The following is a 23,155-nucleotide window of genomic DNA, read 5'->3' on the forward strand; positions in this document are numbered from 1 at the left end:
GTCATAGACAGTCATTGTTGTCCATGCTCTTCTTGGGATGGTAAATGCATCACAGTTTGGGTTCTCTTTCTCTCTCCCTGCTTTAGGCACCACTGGCATAGTCTCTGGCACAACAGTTGCACCTGGAAGTTCCAACACAGGTAACCTAATAGGGCATATAAGGGGCTTCAGTCATGGAATATGACTGATTCCCTCCCCCCAAACATACACACTCCCTGCCATACCCTGGGAATACCACTGGATTTTCTCAGTTATAGGATTCTTCTGAATTTACTTCTTTTCTCCCTTCACTTAGAAGCCACAACTTCTTTGGGCAATGGTGGAACCACTGAAGCTGGAAGTAAAATAGGTGGGCACTAGCAATCAAATGATTATTTTTTCTTTTCATCTTAAACTAAATCAAATTGGCTATAATGAACTTACTGGACACTTTCCTCAATCATTGAGTACAAATTACCAGGATATAAATAGTTGACTCCTTGTGAATTGCCGATTACTTATTTGCAATACAATGACATCATGAGACCATGCATGATGTATCACTTAAGGCAAGAAAGTGCCTGATAAACCTTTTAGTTCACTTGAGAAACCTATGATTTTTTTTCTAAACCAAATCCTAATTTTAGATCAAAAGGAATTCATAAATTGATTATCTCCTCTTGTGATTGCAGTTACCACTGGGATAACTACTGGCACGACCATTGTACCTGGGAGTTTCAACACAAGTGAGTCATGAAACAGTTGGAGAAACCTGCCTGCATGAACTTCTGGGGACCTGATGGCTCCCATAGGGATATTACATAAAGTAAGACTGTTACACATTTTTCCAAATGTCTGCATTCTATATCACTTTCTCCTATTTCTCCTCAGAGGCTACGACTTCTACAGACGTTGGAGTTGCCACTGGAGTTGGAATGGCAACTGGTGAGTGGTTTGTTTTGGGTTCTCAACAGTTCTTTGCTTAAGTTTGTGTAGTGATGAATAAATGGGAAGATGAGCTGAAATGGGATTTTGTATTTCACTTGAAGAGACATGTCAGGTAAATCAAGATCGGGCCCTTGCTCTTCAGATTGATTTTCTCCATACACTAGTCTTTTTTTTATTTTTTAAATTTTTTCAACTTTTATTTTAGATTCGGGGGGGTACATGTGTAGGTTTGTTACATGTCCTGAGTGTATTGCATGATGCTTAGGTTTGGAGTATGAATGATCCCATCACCCAGGTACTGAGCAGAGTACCCAATAGTCAATTTTTCAGTGCCCCCTTCTTCCTCCCCTTTATAGTGGTCCCCAGTGTCTATTGTTGCTATCCATATATCCATGAGTATCCAGTGTTTAGCTCCCACTTATAAGTAAGAAAATGCAGTATTTGTTTTTCTGTTCCTGCATTAATTCACTTAGGATAATGGCCTCCAGCTGCATCTCCAGCTCCATCCGTGTTGCTGCAAAGGACATAATTTTGTTCTTTCTTATGGTTGTATAATATTCCATGGTGTGTATACGCTACATTTTTAAAATCCAGTCCATCATTGATGGGCATCTAGGTTGATTCCATGTCTTTGCTATTGCGAATAATGCTGCGATGAAAATGCAAATGCATGTGTCTTTTTGGTAGAAAAATTTGTTTTCTTTTGGCTAGATACCCACTAACGGGATTGCTGGGTCAAATGGTGGTTCTGTTTTAAGTTCTTTGGGAAATCTCCAGACTGCTTTCCATAGTGTCTGAATTAATTTACATCCACATCAACAACGAATAAGCATTCCCTTTTCTCTGCAGCCTTACCAGCATCTGTTGTTTTTTGACTTTTTCATAATAGCCAGTCTGACTGGTATGAGATGGTATTTCATTGTGGTTTTGATTTGCACTTCTCTAATGATTAGTAATGTTGAGAATTTTTTCATATGCTTGTTGGCTATGTGTATGCCTTCTTATGAAAAATAACTCTTAGTGTCCTTTGCCCACTTTTTAATAGGGTTGTTTTTTGCTGGTTAATTTGTTTACATTCCTTGTAGATTCTGGATATTAGATCTTTGTCAGGTGCATAGTTTGCAAGTATTTTCTTCCATTCTGTAGGTTGTCTGTTAACCTGTTGTTAGTTTCTTTTGCTGTGCAGAAGTTCTTTAGTTGAATTAGGTTCCATTTGTCAAACTTTGTTCTTGTTGCAGTTGTTTTTCGCATCTTTGTCATGAAATGTTTGCCAGGGCCTGTATCCAAAATGGTATTTCCTAGGTTATATTCCAGGGTTTTCATAATTTTAGGTTTTGCATTAAAGCCTTTAATCTATCTTGAGTTGATTTTTGTATATGGTGTAAGGAAAGGGGTTCAGCTTCAGTCTCCTGCATGGCTAGCCAGTTATGCCAGCACCATTTATTGAACAGGGAGTCATTTCCTCATTGCTTGTTTTTGTTGGCTTTGTCAAAGATCTGATGGTTGTAGTTGTAGGTGTATAGCATAGTATCTGGGCTCTCTATTCTGTTCCATTGGTCTGTGTGTCTGTTTTTGTACCAGTACCATGCTGTTTTGGTTACTGTAGCATTGTAATATAGTTCGAAGTTGGGTAATGTTATACCTCTAGTTTTGTTGTTTTTGCTTAGGATTGCCTTGGTTATTCAAACTCTTTTTTGGTTCCATATGAATTTTTAAAAACCTTTTTTTTCTAATTTTGTGAAGAATGTCATTGGTAGATTTAAATAGCATTGAATCTGCAAATTGCTTTGGGCAGTATGGCCATTTAAATAATATTAATTCTTCCTATCCATGAACATAAAATGTTTTTCTATTTGTTTGTATCATCTCTGATTTCTTTCAGCAGTGTTTTGTAATTCTTATTATAGGGCTGTTTTGCCTCCCTGGTTAGCTGTATTCCTAGGTATTTTATTTTTGTGGCTATTGTGAATAGGATTGTGTTTTTAGATGTGGCTCTCAGCCTTGATGTTGTTGATGTATAAAATGCTACTAATTTTTGCACACTTATTTTGTGTCCTGAAACTTGGCTGAAGTTATTTATCAAGTCTACAAGCTTTTGGGCAGATACTATGGGGCTTTCTAGGTACAGAATCATATCTTCTGCAAACAAAGATAGTTTGACTTATGTCCTTCCTATTCGGATGCCTTTTATTTATTTCTCTAGTCTGATTGCTCTGGCTAGGACTTCTAGTACTATGGTGAATATGAATGGGGAAAGTTGGCATCCTTGTCTTATTCCAGTTATCAAGAGGAATGCTTCCAGCTTTTGCCAATTCAGTGTGATGTTGGCTGTGGATTTGTCATAGATGACTCTTATTATTTTGAGGTATGTTCCTTCAATACCTAGTGTTTTATGGGTTTTTAACATAAAGGGATATTGAATATTATCAAAAGCCTTTTCTGCATCTATTGAGATGGTCGTGTGGTTTTTGTTTTTAGCTCTGTTTATGTGGTAAATCACATTTATTGGTTTGTGTATGTTGATCCAACCTTGCATCCCAGGGATAAAGCCTACTTGATCATGGTGGATTAGCTTTTTGATATGCTGTTGGATTTAGTTGGCTAGTATTTTTTTTCCTTTTCTTTTTCTTTTTTTAATTATTATTGTACTTTAAGTTTTAGTGTACATGTGCACAATGTGCAGGTTAGTTACATATGTATACATGTGCCATGCTGGTGTGCTGTACCCATTAACTCGTCATTTAGCATTAGGCATATCTTCTAATGCTATCCCTCCCCCCTCCCCTCACCCCACAACAGTCCCCAGAGTGTGATGTTCCCCTTCCTGTGTCCATGTGTTCTCATTGTTCAATTCTCATCTATGAATGAGAACATGCAGTGTTTGGTTTTTTGTCCTTGTGATAGTTTACTGAGAATGATGATTTCCAATTTCATCCATGTCCCTGCAAAGGACATGAACTCATCATTTTTTATGGCTGCATAGTATTCCATGGTGTATACGTGCCACATTTTCTTAATCCAGTCTATCATTGTTGGAAATTTGGGTTGGTTCAAAGTCTTTGCTATTGTGAATAGTGCCGCAATAAACATACATGTGCATGTGTCTTTATAGCAGCATGATTTATAGTCCTTTGGGTATATACCCAGTAATGGGATGGCTGGGTCGAATGGAATTTCTAGTTCTAGATCCCTGAGGAATCACCACACTGACTTCCACAATGGTTGAACTAGTTTACAGTCCCACCAACAGTATAAAAGTGTTCCTATTTCTCCACATCCTCTCCAGCACCTGTTGTTTCCTGACTTTTTAATGATTGCCATTCTAACTGGTGTGAGATGGTATCTCATTGTGGTTTTGATTTGCATTTCTCTGATGGCCAGTGATGGTGAGCATTTTTTCATGTGTCTTTTGGCTGCATAAATGTCTTCTTTTGAGAAGTGTCTGTTCATATCCTTCGCCCACATTTTGATGGGGTTGTTTGTTTTTTTCTTGTAAATTTGTTTGAGTTCATTGTAGATTCTGGATATTAGCCCTTTGTCAGATGAGTAGGTTGTGAAAATTTTCTCCCATTTTGTAGGTTGCCTGTTCACTCTGATGGTAGTTTAGTTGGCTAGTATTTTGTTGAGAATTTTTGAATCTATTTCATCAAGGTTATTGTCTTGAAGTTTTCTTTTTTGTCGTGTCTCTGTCAGGTTTTGTTATCAGAATGATGCTGGCCTCATAGAATGAGTTAGGGAGGCATGCCTCCTTCCCAATTTTTTGGGATAGTTTCATTAGGAATGGTACCAGCTCTTCTTTATTCATCTGGTAGTATTCAGCTGTGAATCTATCTGGTCCTTGGCTTTTTCTGGTTGGCAGTCTTTTGATTACTGATTCAATTTCAGTACTCTTTATTGGTCTGTCTAGGAATTTAATTTCTTCCTGGTTCAATCTTGGGAGGTTATACGTTTCCAGGAATTTATTCATTTCTTTCAGGTTTTCCAATTTGTGTATATAGACGCATTTGTGGTAGTCTCTGAGAGTTTTTTTGTTGTTGTTGCTGTTGTTGTTGTTTTTTGGTAATTCTATGGAGTCAGTGGTAGTATTTCCTTTGTCATGTCCGATTGTGTTTATCTGGATCTTCTTTATTAGTCTAGATGGCGGTCTATCAATTTTAATTATTCTTTCAAGAAACAAACTCCTAGATTCATTGATATTTTGTATGGTTTTTCACATCTTAATTTTTTTTCAGTTAAGCTGTGATTTTTGTTATTTCCTGTCTTCTGATAGTTTTGAGGTTGGTTTGCTTTTGTTTCTCTAGTACCTGTAGGTGTGATGTTAGGTTGTTACTTTGAGATCTTTCTAACATTTCGATGTAGGCATTTGGTGCTATAAACTTCCCTCTTAACACTGCTTTAGCTGTGACCCAGAGATTCTGGTATGCTGTATGTTTAAAAAATATGGAAGGCCTCATGAATTTTTGTGTCATCCTTATAGTAGGGCCATGCTAATATTCTCTGTATCACTCCAATTTTAGTATATGTGCTGCTGAAGTGAGCACAATAATTTCTTTGTTAGTTTTCTGCCCTGATGATCAATCTAATGCTGTCAGTAGGGTGTTGGAGTCCCCTACTATTACTGTGCAGCTGTCTTTTTGTGGATCTAGAAGTACTTGCATTATGAATCTGGATATTCCAGTGCTGGGTGCATATATGTCTAGAATAGTTAATTCTTCTTCTTGAATCGAACACTTTATCACTATGTAATGCCCTTATTTGTCCTTTTTTTCTGTTGTTGGTTTAAAGTCTTTTATGTAAGAATAGCAACTTCTGATCTTTTTTGCTTTCCTTTTGCATTGTAGATCCTTCTTTCTTTATTTTGACTCTGTGGGTATAATTACATGTGAGATGGAGCTCTTAAAGACAGTAGATGGATGGCTCTTGATTTTGTTTGTTTGTTTTTGTTTATTTCCAACTTGCCACTCCACACCAGCTTTTTAGATGTGATTTTTATGAAACTAAGAATGATATGTTATTCTGAATCCTTTATCCATCTTGCCTTCATATGGTCAGCTGGAGTTTTCAGGAGCCTAGAAAATGCCAGTCTTGGTTAGTAAAGGTGTTTAATTTGCCCATCTTGGACTTCTATTGCATGTTAAACCTATTCTCATGGGTTTATCCTCATGACTAAGGTTCCAAGAAATTTAATTTAAAAAAATTCACCCCCACACTTCCAAGAAGTCCCTATGAAATGTGAGGGAGCCACACCACAGGAATTAAAACTGAGGAGCAAAGGAAAAGCACTTCTTTCCAAAGTATTTAACCACAGCAAAAGGGCTCCAGAATGAGAGTTTTGCCACAGTTGGTTTTGGGGGATGAGAAAGCCTAGGAGAAAATACGGTTTTTGTTTCTCTTTGCATAGAGAAGCCCTTGGATGGCTTATAAGAAATGTGAATTTTTCCAAGTCTATGCTGTTCTCTGGGTTAAAAAAAAAAAAAGTCATTACTATGGTCTCTGTCTCTCTTGATCTCTCTCTCTCTCTCTGTTTTACTATCTTTCCCTCAATTTCACTTTCATTTCAAATCCCCTGGAATATCTTCTTTCACCACACTTGCTGGAAATTTCGACAGGGATTAGTCAAAGTTACAAAAGAAAGCTGTCTCTGAGTACTTCAGGCAAAAGGCCATCTTCTTTGAGAATATTTCTTCTACTATAACATGAAATATTTTCCAGATTTCAAAATTAAGTCATCTCAACTTCTTCCTCTACTACCAGGAACTACAACTTCATTACTAAACAATACCACTACTAGAAATTAATTACAAACAGGGGATTTCATTAATTACTAGTGAAATTTAGGCCCTGATAGGAGATGATAAAACTTTTCATTTGAAGATGAAGACTTACTGAAGTCCATGGAAGGTAGTCATATTAATGCTGTGGAATACCCTGAACTAAAGATTTAATTAGAAACATCATTGTTAGGACATAGCTTCCCAGAAGTAGATACCTAAATGGGGACAGGAATTTTTTTAAGTAAAATATTTCCACACTTGTCTTTGCTCATACTACTGTCATATCAAATAAAGTCACCACTAACCAAGAATTCCAGGCTGGATAAATAAAAGATGACTGAAATAAGCTTAAGACATCTTGGGGGTCTTTTGTTTACTTGAAAGAATTAGGACAGAAAAGAATATTTTCTCTTTTCTATTAAAATGTCTGGGGGATGTAAAACAATATGGAATTTTCAGGGAACTATAATGCAATAACACAATATACTTGTGGAAAACAACCCAGATGTTGAGAGAACATTGAAAGAGGGAATGTTGGGAAGTTTTTAGAGCTTCTAGATTGCGAAGTTGGGACAGAAATATCATGAAATGAAGAAAAAAAGATCACTCATCAATTCTATATTCTATGAGAATATTATAATATTGGCCTCAATTATAACACAAAAAATTAAAAAGTTGATTCCATGGGCAATGAGAAGGGATTTTTAAAGAGGTTAATTATCATGCCCAGGTTGGATTTTTTGGGAAGATTAATTTGTCACAGGTAGAAGATTGATATGAAAGGAGAGTAAGAGTAAGGGTGGAGGTATGTTGTATAGTTTGAAGTCTCTTGGAAGTGACAGATGATTAGGGACTGAAATAAGCTAGTCATAAGGGGATGCAGAGGCAGAAAGAGTGTGCAAGATGTTGGCCAGTTAGAATCAACAAGTGTGGCTGAGGAGATAAAGGAGAGGAATAAATTTAGATGACTCCTAGTTCAGGATTTGAGTGCTTAGGTGGATAGATGATGGTGCCATCTACCAAATTTGGGAATATACTAGAGGAATTAAAAATAATATTTGATAGATGATACAGTAAGGTCTGATTTTGATTGTTTGAGTTCAAATTACTCTGAGGTTTCCAGGTAGTGATCTCCAGAAGAGTTGATGAAGGTGACTGAGGCCCAGAAGAGAAGCCTGTACTGGAATAGAGAATTGTCAGTCATTTGCTTACAAATAATATTTGAAACTGTGGGTACTGATGAGTTATTTAGGGTTACATTAGCCCTAAATAACCCACTGTATGTTATTTACATACAGGGAGAAGAGAAAACAGACAAAGATAGTCCTTGGGCTCTCCAGGACCTAAAGGGTGGACACAGGCAAAGAGCTTGAAAAGGAGAGGAGTTCTGGTTTAGCAATTTCCAATGTGTTTGACTTAGCACTGTGTACTGAAGTACTGGGATATACCACATTATACCAGGAGACCATATTGCCTCTAATTTTGGGATTCAGAATCTCAAACAGGATCAGCCAGAATTTGCTGGGGATGTATTTTTTTAATATTTCATTTTTTCAGAGAACCTAGCCTCATAGTCATGAAACTTTGAAAGTAGAAAGTAGAAGGGGGAAATCTCTCTTGAAAGAATTAAAATATCAAGATTCTCAATCCTTTTCATTTTTTAAACTCTAGGGATCACCAACATAATTTCAGGGAGAAGCCAACCTACTGGAAGTGAAACAGGTGAGCGTGGGGAATTGAAAAAGGTGACGATGGGAAAGGCCCTCATTCATGATGCTAACTTGGAAAAGAAGGATCCCAGAGGACTGAAGCTGTCCAAAATGAATACTATAAAACAGGGAAAACCATGTTTAGTTTACCTCTTGGGAAAGGAATCCTGGAGAAGGAATGCATTGTTTCACAGAAACACATGGATTTGTTCTAAACCATGATTTCCATCCTATAAAACACTGCTCATATTACCCCCTCTTCCTTCACCATCTCATCCCAGGCTACACTGTAACAGGCTCTGGAACAACAGCCTTACCTGGAGGTTTCAGAACAGGTAAGTCAAGTAGTAAAAGGAATTCTCCTTTAAATGGCTCTCAGTTAAGCAGTGTAATTGGATTGTTTGCAACTCAATGGATGGATACCCCATTCTTATTGATGTCCTTATTTCACATTGCATCCCTGTATCAAAACATCTCATGTACCCCATAAATATATACATCTACTATGTATGCACAAAATTTAAAAATATTAATAAAAATAATAAATGCTCTCAAAACAACTTCATCTATTGCCATATCATTTTCATGTTGACAGATTCTCCATCTTTTCCACTTTTCGTAATTTGCTCTTACAGAGGCCACAACTTTTAAAGGTGATGTTGGAACCACTGAAGCAGAAATTTCATCAGGTGAGTTTTTTCACATTTTGGATTCTCCATGATTTTTCCATTTGAGTTTACTATGTACAGATTTTGAATGAAAATGAATGTGGCTGGAAAGTGGTTGCTTACCCTTTAATAAGAGATCATGAGGCCAACCTAGATCAATTCTCTGAATTTTCCAAGATATATTGTAGATGTATTAATAATTCTCTAGACACATCCTTTCTTTACTCCCTTTGTCTTGTCAGGCAATACCCCAGGATCAACGGGAGTCACCAGCAGCCAAGAAGGTGAGATTACTATAATGGATGCAGGTAATTGTGCTGATTAAGGCTTTGATTTAGATACTTAACCTTTGATCACAAGTTTAGACACACTTTGTTTTCTGGTTTTCTTTCCCTGGAGAACTTGTCCCTTTTCTTACATTTACTTTAGAAATCTTTACTGGAGGTAAATCATGTGCATATAAGAAGAACATTCTCAAATTTAGTAATTGAAGTCTGGATGATTCTGGATCTAGAGAAGCGAGATCTATGAGGCAATTGTGACTTTCCTCTCCCATATTTCCCTTGAACATACAATTATGAAAGAGTCCATTGGAAAACATGCCAGGCTTAACATTAGGTGCAAAAAAACTTGTTAAATGTTTTCTGTTGCTTCAGAGAAACCACGTTATGTGGAAAAGCCATACATTTCTGATGATGGGAAAGGTGTTGTGTCCTTCCCTCTTATTACAGGCACCACTGAGGTAGCCTCTAGCATAATTATTTCTGGAAGCTCCAACACAGGTATGTAAATATTTAGTAGGTAGCTGTAAGAACCTAAGGCTAGAAAACTAAGATCCATTCTGTGGAACTGACTGTAGCATCCACACATCAATTCCTACCTCATTCTTCTTTGCCTTTCTTAGGGTTAAATGAGTGTCTGTCAGTGGTTAAATCTGTTTAACTCCACTGGGTTCTCACTAATGACTCCTATCCATTGCTTCAGCATAGGGAAATATTGGGGGTAAAGATAAGACTCAGGAAGTCCCATTAGGGCATTTACATTTCCTAGCCATCTATGGTTGTTTTCTTGTTTTGGGGTTTCTCAGGCTAATGCCAGAGTCCCCAGGTCAGGCTGCGAAGGCACACAGGGCACCACTAAAGGAGAGAGTAGACACTGAAATCCATGAATTCTCATCTGGCCAGAGGAGTTATTTGTGTGTCTGTAATTCACAAGGTGCCCTGTGGGCTAGCTGCATCACTGGCCCAGAATGTCATCTGATTTGCTTTCTCTTCCTCATGTTGATCTCTGAGGATAGGAATAAAGGCTGTGGCTGATATGAATTTGCCCTCATTTTCCTTTGCAGGAACCACTGTGGTATCAAGTGGAATCACTGGAATCCCAGAAACTTCCATCTCAGGTAATAGAAATTATTGTCTCAAATGAAGATTACATGCTCAACATTTCTCTGTCTTTAACACAAAAGTAAATACTTTTTACAAAGTAAATACAGATAGCCAATATTTATCTCTATGAATGAATGTCACACTTCAACTGTAAAATAAAATTGCACCAGATGTAAACAGGCAAAGAATACTTTGTTCAAGACTATTACAATAAGTGTCAAAACCATTACAATAGGGGAGAGAGATTGAATTCAGCTCTGATAAAGCAAAAGGCAGGAGAATTGTTTAGTGCTTGGCTAAGCTAGTGGAAAAGTAATGGCGGATATTTGGAGAGACTTTAATCTATATGATTAGGCCATCTGTGTTTGGTAATTGGCACTTAATCAGGTCAAAGTTAGGCCCCTACCCTCCCACAAAGATTGGGAGATAGAGGCATCATTTTTCTTGATAATTATATTTCAAAAGAGTGGCTATCAGGTCCTTGAGAAAGATATTTATGAATTGTAAGATTGACAAGAGACTGGGAGAAGATTTACATCTCGAAGGGCAGAAGAAGAATTTAAAAGTAAGGCAAGTTTCCTAAAGTAAGTAAGAAAAGGGAGATTAAGAGCCAATAGCTAGGAACAAACCTGTCTAAAATGTAGTTAAGCTGAGGGCAACATTAGGTCTCTCATTTTCTCATTTTCTCCCACTCTGTCCCTCCAAAATTAATACAGGAGAACCAAGAAACCAAGTTACATGAAGTAAGAGTTAAGTGTGAGAAAAGCTCTTGTCATTTAGAGAAGGGGCACCAGAAGTGAAACATGTATAGAGTAAAGTGTGAGAAAAGCTCTCATCATTTAGAGAAAGGGCACCCAGAAGAGAAACATGTATCAGGGTCATAGGAGAATCTTCACTTCACCTCTGTGAACAAGGGATTGCTACGATAAGAAGTTCTTAGTGTTTCCATGGCAGGGGCATGAGCTAGCATTAGTAGATGTGTTAGTATATTCCAAGTGCTTTGAGACTCTTATTCCACATGGACGTGTCTTAAGTAAATGCTCTTCTGAGACCAGAAAAAAAAAAAAAAAAAAAAAGAAATATGGAGGGGGGGTTGATGGATGTGTTCATTATCTTGGCTGGGATGATGGTTTCACAGATGTATAAATAGGTGTCATTAAATTATCCACTTTAAACATGTGTGATTTATTGTAAATTAATATTTTCAATAAAGCTATAAACAAAGAAAAAATAAAAAGTTTATTGCTCTTCCCTTGCTCGTTTTAGGTCCTTCCAAGGAAGCATCTGACAAAACCACTGCTCCTGGACCTCCTACCACAGGTAAGTCAGATAGTAATAAATGCATTTGTCTTGGTGGCACCTCAGAAGACAGGATAGCTTATCTGCAGTTCTCACAGAAGTAGAGAGTAGAATGATGGTTACCAGTGGTTGGGGTAGTTGTATATGTGGGGAAGGGTATGGTGGGGAGATGTTGGTAAAAGGATACAAAATTTCATTTGGACAGGAGGAATAAATTCAAGAGATCTATCGTACAAGATCATGACTATAGTTAATAATATATTCTTGAAAAATGCTAAGAGGGTGGCATAATGTAATTCTTCAGAACATCATGTACAAAATACATAGTTTTGTCTGTCCATCTAAAACATGAAGAATAAAAAATTATTTTTAAATTAAGTTAAGCTGTAGCTCCTCTAGTCCCCTGTACTCACCACTTTTGTTCCTTTTTAAGCAGTCACTGCTTCCACAGGAGTCAAAGAAACTTCTGAAACTGGAGTGCAAACAGGTGAGTATTCAGTGTGGCTTTGATTATATATAAGAAGTTGAGTTAGGAGAAGAGGGGTAGGAGAGAAGTGAAAGACTGAGGCCAGGATGATGGCATTCAACTTCCTCTTGGAACACAACTTTGAAATTCCACTAGGGATATCTTTTTTTTTTTTTTCCTCTGGGAGTTTTTGGTTCAGGCTTTGGCTGGGGCTCCCCTCCTAAAGACTTCTTCATGCAGACTGAGAATTCTGAGCAGAGGATTTCGAAGGGTGCTAGTCCTAAAATGTCTTACATTTCCTTTTGCAAGGTTCCACCTTGGTTACAGCTGGAGTGCCAACAAGACCACAAGTATCCCAGCCAGGTAAAATAAAATGACCAAAATGAACTGGAATAAATTGTCTGTTCCACCCAAAGCTTTCCTTGAGTATGAATTAGTGCCATCATTTGGGCATGTACATAAACACAGACTTGGTATGTGTAGGTTATTCTAATTTTTAAAATCACAATACCATCCATTTATGTCCTCTCAGAAACCACTGTCATGGCAACCAGAGAAGTAGAAACTGAAAATAAAACAGGTCAGTATAGGAAAGCCCTAATTTCTTTGTTACTATTTCAACTAATATTTCTTTAGTACCTTATGTGTGCTAAACTCTCTAGCAGACATTAAAAGCAAAAACATCAGCAAGATGCAGCACTTGCCATTTTTTATTCTGTGTGTGTGGGAGGAAGAGATTATTTTGGGCACAGATAGTATATATTTAGTGATACCCAAAAATATGCACAAAAAATGTGGTCCCGGGGGTGGAGTGAGAGTAGTGCTAATTTCTGCTTATTAATTGGTAGTGTGGAGTAAAGACATGAGAAATGGCATGATTGAGTTTAAAACTGGCATGGATGGGGAGGGTATTCCTGCCAAACAGCCCTGGAAATGATAAAGATATGAGACCTCATGGGGGAAGTTCAGGAATCAACCAGATGTTGGCAATGACTGAATGAGGTTCAGGGGGGAAATGAGATTGGAAACATAAGTAGAGAAAAGTTCATAAAGAACCAAACTTCAACAAGACTATCCTTATAGTAATGGGGTACCCTTAAGGATTTGATCAACAGCCTGACATGATCAGATAGTTGAGAAATTACTCTGATGCCAACGTAGTGATTAGGAAACTGTTCTCTGTGGCTCCTCTTGCAAATATCTCCAATGTACGCTTGCAACACTGGTCAGGGAATATTTTCTCTTGTATTTATGCCTAATTGATCTTTTTTCTCTCCTGTTGCTGGTTTCTGTTAATTTGCTAAGCATCCATAATTAGCACCTGGCTTAGCCTCCCTACGTAGAGTTGGAGAGATTTGATTACCCAAATTTCCATACCTTTAATTCATTTTGTAATCTATATTTTGGGCCTATTAGTTGTTGGGATCACTTTACCTAAACATGTAGAAATTTTGAGTTCTTTTCAAATATTCCGTTGTTCCTAGGTCAGCCTTTTTCTTGGTACGTTGATATATATGTATATATATATACACACAGACACATATGTATACATATATGTGTGTATATGTGTGTATATATATACACACATATATATATATCAACCTACCAAGAAAAACCTACCAAGAAAAACATATATATTTAAACAGAGTCTTGCTCTGTTGCCCAGGCTGGAGTGCAATGGCACTGTCTCGGCTCACTGCAAGCTCTGCCTCTTGGGTTCAAGCGATTCTCCTGCCTCATCCTCCCTAGTAGCTGGGACTACAGGCAAGCACCACCATGCCCGTCTAATTTTTGTATTTTTTTGTAGAGACGGGGTTTCACCATGTTGGCCAGGCTGGTCTCAAACTCCTGGCCTTACGTGATCTGCCCACCTTGGCCTTCCAAAGTGCTGCAATTACAGGCGTGAGCCACTGCACCTGACCAGATTGCATAAAATATTCATTTTGTTTTTTGAAGTTTTGGAATAGAATTTGAAATTTATGAGTGAATTGTTGGATTGACCAAAATATGTGATGTGTAAAGGCTAAAAAAGATACATATTGCCAGTTTAAAGCATTCGTTGGGGGAGAAGTTAGAGCAAAATTGAAGTATTTCAAGAAGATAAGGAGAATAAAAGTTTTTAGATGACTAAAAGTGGGTAATTAATAATACTCATTTTATACTGTAGCAGAACTATCTTTTTCCCTTTTTAAATCCCTTTTATTTTTCTATTCATTAGATCTGCCTTCAAAAAATTTTTGAAGAGTTTACCTTGATGTTTTCTCCTTTTGATACTTATATTTTTCTCTCATTAAAATTTGAGGTCCAAAGGAAGCACTGTACAGTGGAATTTCAAATACAGCGAGGAGCAGGAAGGGGGGATAGATGGGAATATATCTATTTGTAAGACTAGCTATGTAGACAATTATTTTCAGCAATAGAATAATGAATTAGATAACTATACTTGCCCCAATACTGTTCCAGTAACTTCAGAGACTAACTTAAGGTTCCTGTTTTTACACAGAATGTCTAGCCTCACTTCCACCAGCTCCAGGTAAGAATTCCATGACTTCAGAATTGTTCCGCATTAATGGTTCCTCTTGTCAATCAAATTTCAGAGGTCACGCTAATAAAAGTCACTAGCCATGGAAGTGTTATAAAATAGGAAAACATGTATTGGATTAACTTAGCTTTTATTCACCAAATAGTGAGTAACAGTTCATTTCCTCCTTCACAAACCAATGAAGCCAAACCAAACAAATATACCTTATTACTTAGATCAAAGCAAAGTTTACCTACTGTTTCATATAATTATGATACCTTAACCAAAATATTATCACTTGATAGTGAGCATCTTTTAAACTAGATAATTCCAAATTGAGGGATGAGCTGTAGTAGAAAAAAAATCCATTCAGCCAGAGTTAAGTAATTTTAGAGAACTTTAAGTCCCTACCATTCTCAAGACAATGTGATGTGCTTTGCAGTAAGCAAAAAAAATTACTAAAAAATAATTCTCTGACCTTAGTACATAGTGGGAGAAGGAAGGTCTTCAAAGAATAGGCAATTTTCATATCAGGCAGAAAATAAGTTTCCAAGTAAAAATATAAACTATGTATTATATATAGAGTGCATATCGTATGTCACTTGTATTGTGTATTTTAAGGTATTCCCAGGAATTTCTTTTTTTAAAATTTTATTATTACTAGACTTTAAGTTTTAGGATACATGTGCACTATGTGCAGGTTTGTTACATATGTATACATGTGCCATGTTGGTGTGCTGCACCCATTAACTCGTCATTTAGCATTAGGTATATCTAGGAATTTCTTTACGTATTGGAATTGGAGAACACAAATAGACCAGTCCAGGGCATGTAAATGAGAGAAGTGAGACAAAGTTGAGAAGGTCAGTTTGAGTCACAATATGAGAGACCTCAAAAGCTAGAATGCTAGAATAAAGTGTTTGTTTTATACAACTATAAGGGGCCATCAAAGTAGTAATGGGATGAGAATTAGGCTTTAGAAAAATTACATTACCTCATTGGATCAGAATGAGATATGAGTCAGAATAACCCCCTAAAAAAAGCCAGTAGAGTATGCTAGATCAAAACTTTAATAAGATCTTGGAGAGGCATTGTAGCAAGTAGAATGAGGAAAGGAAGAAATGAATGTGAGTGTAAAGATACAGGATTTGGCAGTAGATTTGACGCCAGTGATGGAAGGAAGAAATCAAATGGCTCCTTGATTTTAAGCTTGAATGATTGGAAAGTATAGTTCTATCCTTAGAGAAGGAAGCCAGTCTAGAAGAGAAGCTGGTTTTGGGGGGAAGATGATACAATCTGTTGTGTGCACATCAAGTTTTGGGTTTCTATAGGTCTGCCAGGATTCTGTCTATAGGTAGAGAGACAACTGGCTCCAAAGCTATGAGAGAGGTCTGGGCTGAAGCTGGACATTTTAGAGCCATTCTTTTGATGTTACGGTGCACATTGCGGAGACAGAGGAAAGAATTAGAGGCAAAATGAGAGGCAGTAAGACAAACTGCCAGTGAAGACAAAAATTTCAGAGTATTAAATCTGAAGAAAGCAGAGCATTTTTCAAGAAGGTAAGAATGAAAAATGTCAACTATGGCAGACAACTTAAACTGAGAAAGGGCCCTTGGGTCTGGTAATTATGAAGCCATGGTGACTCGTAGGATTGGAAAAGCGGAAGTCAGACTGCAAAACAGTAAGTCAGTTAGTAGTCATAAGATTGATTGAGCACTGCCTGGAGAAATTAAAAATTATCCTTTGCTGAGGATTGTAAAAATAGGATACGCCTGTTGGGAACAGTTTGCTTGAAGCAGGTGGATGTGATTATATTCACCTTAAGGCACCATAAAATCTTCTATAATTCTGTGACTCTGAAATCCTAATGCCAATTACAATATTGGCCACCTGGTGGTTGTCTATAAATAACAGATGGTTATATTTTGCCAAATTTAATTACCATTTATCATTTATGTTAACAGTTTGTCACGGTCCACTGGGAGAAGAGAAATCTGTAAGTACACAGTTTGGCTCTACTTTAATCCAAATTTGCTCTCATTCCTATATTTGAATAGAAGTCTAAACTTGGTTTGTATATGTAGCCTGGAGACATATGGACTGCCAATTGCCACAGATGTACCTGTACTGATGCAAAGACTATAGACTGTAAAGCTGAGGAGTGTCCTTCTCCACCCACATGCAAAACCGGCGAGAAGCTTGTGAAGTTCCAATCTAATGACACCTGCTGTGAAATCGGATACTGTGGTGTGTATTTTAATTGAATATGTTTGTTGGTTGTTTATTCACATATTCAAGAGATACTTTTTGAGCTACCAATTTTGTCAAACATAATACTAGGCAGGTGTAATAAATAATACAGAATTAGTATAATAATATTTGCATTCTTAAAACTTACCATCTTCAGAATGGGGGATACCCAGAATTAAATTATGAATATAATCAGTAGATTAAAGGAACACTATGCTATTATGGGTAGAAACATTATAGTTGGTTGCTATGTATGATCTCATCTACAATTTCTGTTTTATAAATAGAAATAGTATTTCAGAATAAAACAATATGTTTATTTTTCAGAACCAAGAACATGTTTATTTAACAATACTGACTATGAGGTAAGGTCTTTTCTTCATTAAAATGTTTTTGTTAATTATATGAATAAATTTAATGCTGGGCTACATTAAGGGACTTTCAGCCTATTTTATATATGTAATATATATGTATATATATTATATATAAAAGAAATTATATAATAAATAAATATATATGTATGTATATATATATATTTTTAACCCTAGTAACAATGGATTGGAATTCATTCATGTTTTTCCCCACACCCACTTCCAAAGGAACATCAAATGTAACACTCACCATGACTCTGCAAAGGAGGAAAACATAGTACTTGATCATTAACTACTCAGCGGTAGAGCTTCTGAACAAAATTTCCCATGGGCCTTGCCAGATGGAGAAGACATACTTTGTAACATTCAAATCAATGAACAGAGTCAAACTGTAATTATAACCAGAAAGATCAGATGGTCAAGCTGTCAGAGATCAAATAAGAAAACCCAAAGGGCTAGAACCCTATTATGCAGCTAAAGCAACACAATATATTCAAGGCTGGATTTTGACGAGTAATTAGACATTTTGGACAGTAATTTAACTTTTTAGAAAAAAGTATAAGGAAGCCATAAAAATCAGATGATTCTCAAATTGATATTAACACACTTGAAATGGTGATAGTAAATATTAAAAAATCTAAAGTGAAATATATGTGGTATATTAGGAAATAGATAAAACAGCCTATGAGAGTTTTACTTTGATAACCCATTTATCACCTCAAATTTCCACCTGGACTTCTTAATTTTTAGTTTCCAAAGTTGATCTAACTGGAACCTCTGATAGTTTTTAAACACAAAATATGATGATATTTAAGGAACAAGAGGAAAGTTTTCTTCTGATCATTTATAGTAAAATTCTGATTTATCAGAAAGTTCATCTTGTCTGAGGCCGTGAAATAAATGCAGTTTCTCTAACTGTTGTTTGAGTATTTAACATAAGCTAATTATAAAGTAACACCAGAGAGCTTTAAAAGTATAGAAATATAGGCCAAGAGAGAAGTAAGACATCTTGTGAGACTTGTAATTTGTTTTAATATGATAAGCCTATTTTGTGCCATTTTTAACCCACTTAAATTTCTTGTTTCCCCTTAAGCTTAGAACATAACAATTGATTAACTGCTTGATCACTATAAAAAACCTGTCTTGAAAATTTCTTGAAAATATAATAGAGTAACTGTTGGTGAATCTTAATTTGAGGATTGAGAATCTTGACACACTCTGTGCTCTCAATGAACAAATTTGGTTTATTCATGGAAGTGGAAGACTTTCAAACCATCTTTTCTTTACTACTAACCTAATGACAAAGTGCCTCTGGAAAATCACTAAACATGAATTTGAATTTTTAAATTGATATTCTTGCCAACCTCTTAAAGAAATCAAGGTGAATAATTATTTTGTTTTCTTCCCCCTCTTTTCCTCCCAGATTGGTGCTTCATTTGATGACCCCAGCAACCCCTGTGTCTCCTACTCCTGCAAAGACACTGGCTTTGCTGCAATAGTCCAGGACTGCCCAAAGCAGACCTGGTGTGCAGAAGTAAGTCATCTTAACTAACGAACACCGAGATTCAGTTCTCATATTAAACAAATCCTGGCCAGGCGCGGTGGCTCAGGCCTGTAATCCCAGCACTGTGGGAGGCTGAGGCGGGCGGATCACCTGAGGTCAGGAGTTCGAGACCAGCCTGGGAAACATGGTGAAACTCGTCTCTACTAAATATATAAAAATTAGCTTGGCATGGTAGCAGGTACTCAGGAGGCTACTCAGGAGTAATCCCAGCTACTCAGGAGGCTGAGGCAGGAGAATCACTTGAGCCCGGGAGGCGGAGGTTACAGTTAGCCGAGATCACGCTGTTGCACTCCAGCCTGGGGGACAAGAGCGAGACTTCATCTCAAAAAAAAAAAAAAAAAAAAATCAACCTGTCTTCTATCTCATTAGAAAACGTTTGTGTCTGGCTAGCAGACATAAATATCTTGTAGGTTATATAGCTCTTTACACAAATTCATCAGATCTGGAGCCCAGATGATTCCAGACATGCTCATCTTTTATTGTTAAGTATAAATTTTTTTCATATCAAGAAAGGCTCTCATGTTTTGCAGGCTTTATAAAACTTAATTTAGTGCTAATCTAGAAGGAGTAAGTTATTATAGAAAGCATTTTGCTATTTCAAAACTAAAAAACTCACTAACTTTTAAAAATAGCTCAGTCTATAAGAATACCAATTTTTCTATATAATCACATCTGGGTACTTTAGATCTTTCTTTGTGTCACAGTTTTCTCCATTTCTATGCCCCCCAAATATGACTGGGTTTTATATTAATGAATGCTTAAGTTTCAATTATTAAGGGAGGTTTAAGTTATCATTTTTCTTTCTGAAGATATAATTGATAATATGGTTTAAAGTTTTATTTTTGAGCTCTAATACCGGATTTCAATATTTATCATGCTTTTACTTTGTTATAATTTTAAAACTATCAATTTCTCAAAGGTGCAGCTTCTAATTGTGTTTCTAATGTGTTAGTAGTAATATTATTGTTATTTTTCAGTAAAAGAGAAATAATTTAATATTATTTAATGTTATCTTTGACAAGAATTTAGTTTAAAGCTTATTTTTCCTTGACCCCTTGTTGAAAAATTTTAGTCACATTTTTATTACTCAGTTGATCTCTCTCCTTTTCTGCCCTTTGCTTACTAAATCTGAGGTAAGATTGTCCATCTGTTCCATTTCCTCTTTGTGATGCGATGCATTTTAACAAATTAAGAAGTGTTATATTATTTGCAGAAAAATTTGGAACAACGTTTCCAGTCTTTTTTTCTTTTTTCTTACCCTTACAGGAAGACAGATTCTATGATTCAAAAAAATGTTGCTATACATGTGAGTAAAGTTAAGTTCTGCATAGAGAAAAATGTAAGCTGTTGACAAAAGTTTAATTTCTTTAAAACAAAATGGCAGATCATTAAGAGAAAGTATTTTGTATTTTTAACACAACAGGTAATCTAGCCTATATGTATAAACTTCCATTTGATATTTGTACATAATGTATTATGGCTACATATTCATGTTGATTGCAACACTCTTCTCAGTAAAAATAATAATGTTTACAAGGGAACAAATGTAATTTTCATGGAAAAGATTAGCTTGTTCTTTTGGCATCAGCAAGTTGTATTGTAAACTGGTGCATTAGATCATAAGGATAATCAGTGATGAGAAAATGGATGTCAAAAATAATTAATCCACCCCTGTTTTTGATGGATGTCAAAATAATCCATTCGCCCATTTCTTCCCTTCTCCCTTCCTCTTACTTCTCCCCTCAACCGCTTCACCTGTGATAGTGTGATAGCGATAACAGGAATAACAAGATACCAGTAATCTGAGTATTAACCAGCTACCTTGTAATGATGCTGAGATGGTTAACCTCCTCAATAATGTTGTGAAGTAGTTGCTATTATTTATAGGTTAAGAAGATGAAGGATTAGTAATTGTTAATGTTAAACCTCACTTCTGACTCTCTTTTCCATTTCATTTTAGGTAAGAATAATTGCAGATCTTCCCTTGTAAATGTGACTGTTATCTACAGTGGTTGCAAGAAAAGAGTTCAGATGGCAAAATGCACAGGGGAATGTGAAAAGACTGCCAAGTGAGTTCTTTGAATGTGTATCGTGTGTAAACTTTGTAACCTTGTGGAGAAAATGAATCTTTTAAAATATTACTCGGAAAAACTTTTATGTGAGAGCAATACTATTTTGTTATCAGGACCAAATGAAAGAAGAATCTAAGATATTAAGATCTGAGAACTAAAATATTCACTTAAAATAATGATGAGTCATTCTGAAGTAGTTTTCTAAATATGCCAACCATGATACATTTGTAACAAATTTACTCATCTTCATACAGTGACTATAGAAAATATTTAAGCAAAGAAGTGAATTTCTTGAATTACTTAAACTTGAAATTTAGACAGTATGCTTTTCCTTTATGCACACTTTTATGTATAGATTAATATAGATATAATAATCTTATATTAAGTTATATTTAAAATTGTATTTAGTTTACTTTTTTTGCCATAATGCTCCAGTTATGAGATTATAACTTCCTTTCAGATTTCTTATGTCTCTTGGTCTTACATACCAAATACCACCGAGCAACGTCAGAGCTTTACAGTGACAGGGGGAATGCAAGGTCTAGAAAAAGGACAAATTGGTTACAAGGCTTGCTAAGTCACTTAGACAATTACAGTTTGAGCACTGATGTCAATTTATTTTTAAAATTCTAAAAATGTTTATTACTGAATTTTTCTTTTAGGTACAATTATGATATCTTACTCTTGGAACATTCATGCCTTTGCTGCCGAGAAGAAAACTATGAACTCAGAGACATTGTACTTGACTGTCCTGATGGCAGTACAATCCCTTACCAATACAGGCATATCACGACCTGCTCTTGTTTAGACATATGCCAACCATATACGACCTTCATGTACAGTTAATGCTGACATCACCTTCCCAGTTTTAACAGGCCTGGTATTTATGTTATAAGTGAGGAAAAATAATCATTTAAATAGTGAGAATAACTAAACAATGTGAGAATAACTCAAAACAATGAGTTCTCATTATGAGGAATTTTGTTCTCTTGTTGACTGGATCTGAAAAATAAACACAACTTGACAAGCAATTCGTGAGCAAGGGTATTTATTTTATGGCAATACGAATTCTGCAAGTCTAGCAGAAACTGGATCTTATCATGACTTTTCAATATATTTTCCTTTTATCTTTCAGCTTCTTATGCCCTTCTCCTGTTTCATTTCCTTCACTTATTGAAAATGTAGACTTGGTTTCCTTTTCTCATTTCCTGTGCCAGTTGCATCACTCTTCCCATCCTACTACAATTCCTGCTAGGACGCAAGTGACCTTCTCTAGTTCTGCCTACAGGGTCTGACAGCATTTCTACTCTTCCTTTCTTGAAACATTTTTCTCCTGGTTTCTATGATATTTCTTTTTTCTTTCTGTGACATCATTTTAAATGCTCCTACATCATGTGGACAGCTTTATTTCTGCCAATCCTCTAAAGTTTAGTTTTCTAGTCGCATCCTGTTCTGCTTTTCATTTTACTCAGTCTTTGGCCAATTTCGTCAATTTAAGTAGATATATTTACACTTTGAGGATTTCCAGTCTGTATCACCTCCCTCAGCCTCTGAGTTTCAGACACATTGATACAGCTTTGAATTTAACATCTCTCACTGGATGCTCTACAGGTACCACAAACTCAGCAAAACCAAAACCAAAATAAATATCTTTCTTTATCTCAGTCCTGTGCTTGTATGTTGTATACCAGTGAAGTAGGTAGCTAAAAAGAGAGGTTAGGCCAAGGCAGGCGGATCAAGAGGTCAAAGAAATCAAGACTATCCTGGCGAACACGGTGAAACCCCATCTCTACCAAAAAAATACAAAAATTAGCTGGGCATGGTGGCGCGTGCCTGTAGTCCCAGCTACTCCGAAGGCTGAGGCAGGAGAATCACTTGAATTGGGAGGCAGAGGTTGCACTGAGCTGAGATCGTGCCACTGAACTCCAGCCTAGTGACAGAACAAGACTCCGTCTCAAAAAAAAAAAAAAAGAGAGGCTGAGGTTGACTAACATTATGGCTGTCATCTTTAATACATTCTACTGCCTTGCTGTCTCACACACATGCTTCTTCCTGAACATATATATTCAAATGTGCCTTGGATAAATTATTCACATAGGTAAAATGTAAAATGTGTGCAATTATTAACACCCTTATCCCCTTCCCAACA

At 36.3% G+C, this 23,155-nt stretch overlaps 1 protein-coding gene and 1 non-coding gene across 2 annotated transcripts in view; one reads left to right on the forward strand and one right to left on the reverse strand.

The window, feature by feature from the left end:
• The window catches only part of MUC19 (mucin 19, oligomeric), a 188,895-nt gene extending 166,860 nt beyond the window's left edge, over positions 1 to 22,035 (forward strand). The window contains 20 exon segments of the mRNA XM_054445211.1: positions 87 to 140; positions 296 to 349; positions 672 to 725; positions 871 to 924; positions 8,373 to 8,423; positions 8,692 to 8,745; positions 9,321 to 9,362; positions 10,424 to 10,477; positions 11,730 to 11,783; positions 12,199 to 12,249; positions 12,538 to 12,591; positions 12,761 to 12,808; positions 14,732 to 14,761; positions 16,714 to 16,745; positions 16,834 to 16,996; positions 17,327 to 17,364; positions 18,794 to 18,908; positions 20,205 to 20,240; positions 20,895 to 21,003; positions 21,669 to 22,035. Coding sequence (XP_054301186.1) covers positions 87 to 140; positions 296 to 349; positions 672 to 725; positions 871 to 924; positions 8,373 to 8,423; positions 8,692 to 8,745; positions 9,321 to 9,362; positions 10,424 to 10,477; positions 11,730 to 11,783; positions 12,199 to 12,249; positions 12,538 to 12,591; positions 12,761 to 12,808; positions 14,732 to 14,761; positions 16,714 to 16,745; positions 16,834 to 16,996; positions 17,327 to 17,364; positions 18,794 to 18,908; positions 20,205 to 20,240; positions 20,895 to 21,003; positions 21,669 to 21,852 — 1,331 coding nt within the window. The 3' untranslated portion in view covers positions 21,853 to 22,035.
• LOC129010976 (U6 spliceosomal RNA) lies at positions 5,362 to 5,468 on the reverse strand. The gene has a single exon (XR_008493126.1). It is a non-coding gene; the product is annotated as a U6 spliceosomal RNA (small nuclear RNA).
• Positions 22,036 to 23,155: the final 1,120 nt, after the last annotated feature.

Source organism: Pongo pygmaeus, chromosome 10, assembly GCF_028885625.2.
Source record: "Pongo pygmaeus isolate AG05252 chromosome 10, NHGRI_mPonPyg2-v2.0_pri, whole genome shotgun sequence".
NCBI classification, from domain to species: domain Eukaryota; kingdom Metazoa; phylum Chordata; class Mammalia; order Primates; family Hominidae; genus Pongo; species Pongo pygmaeus.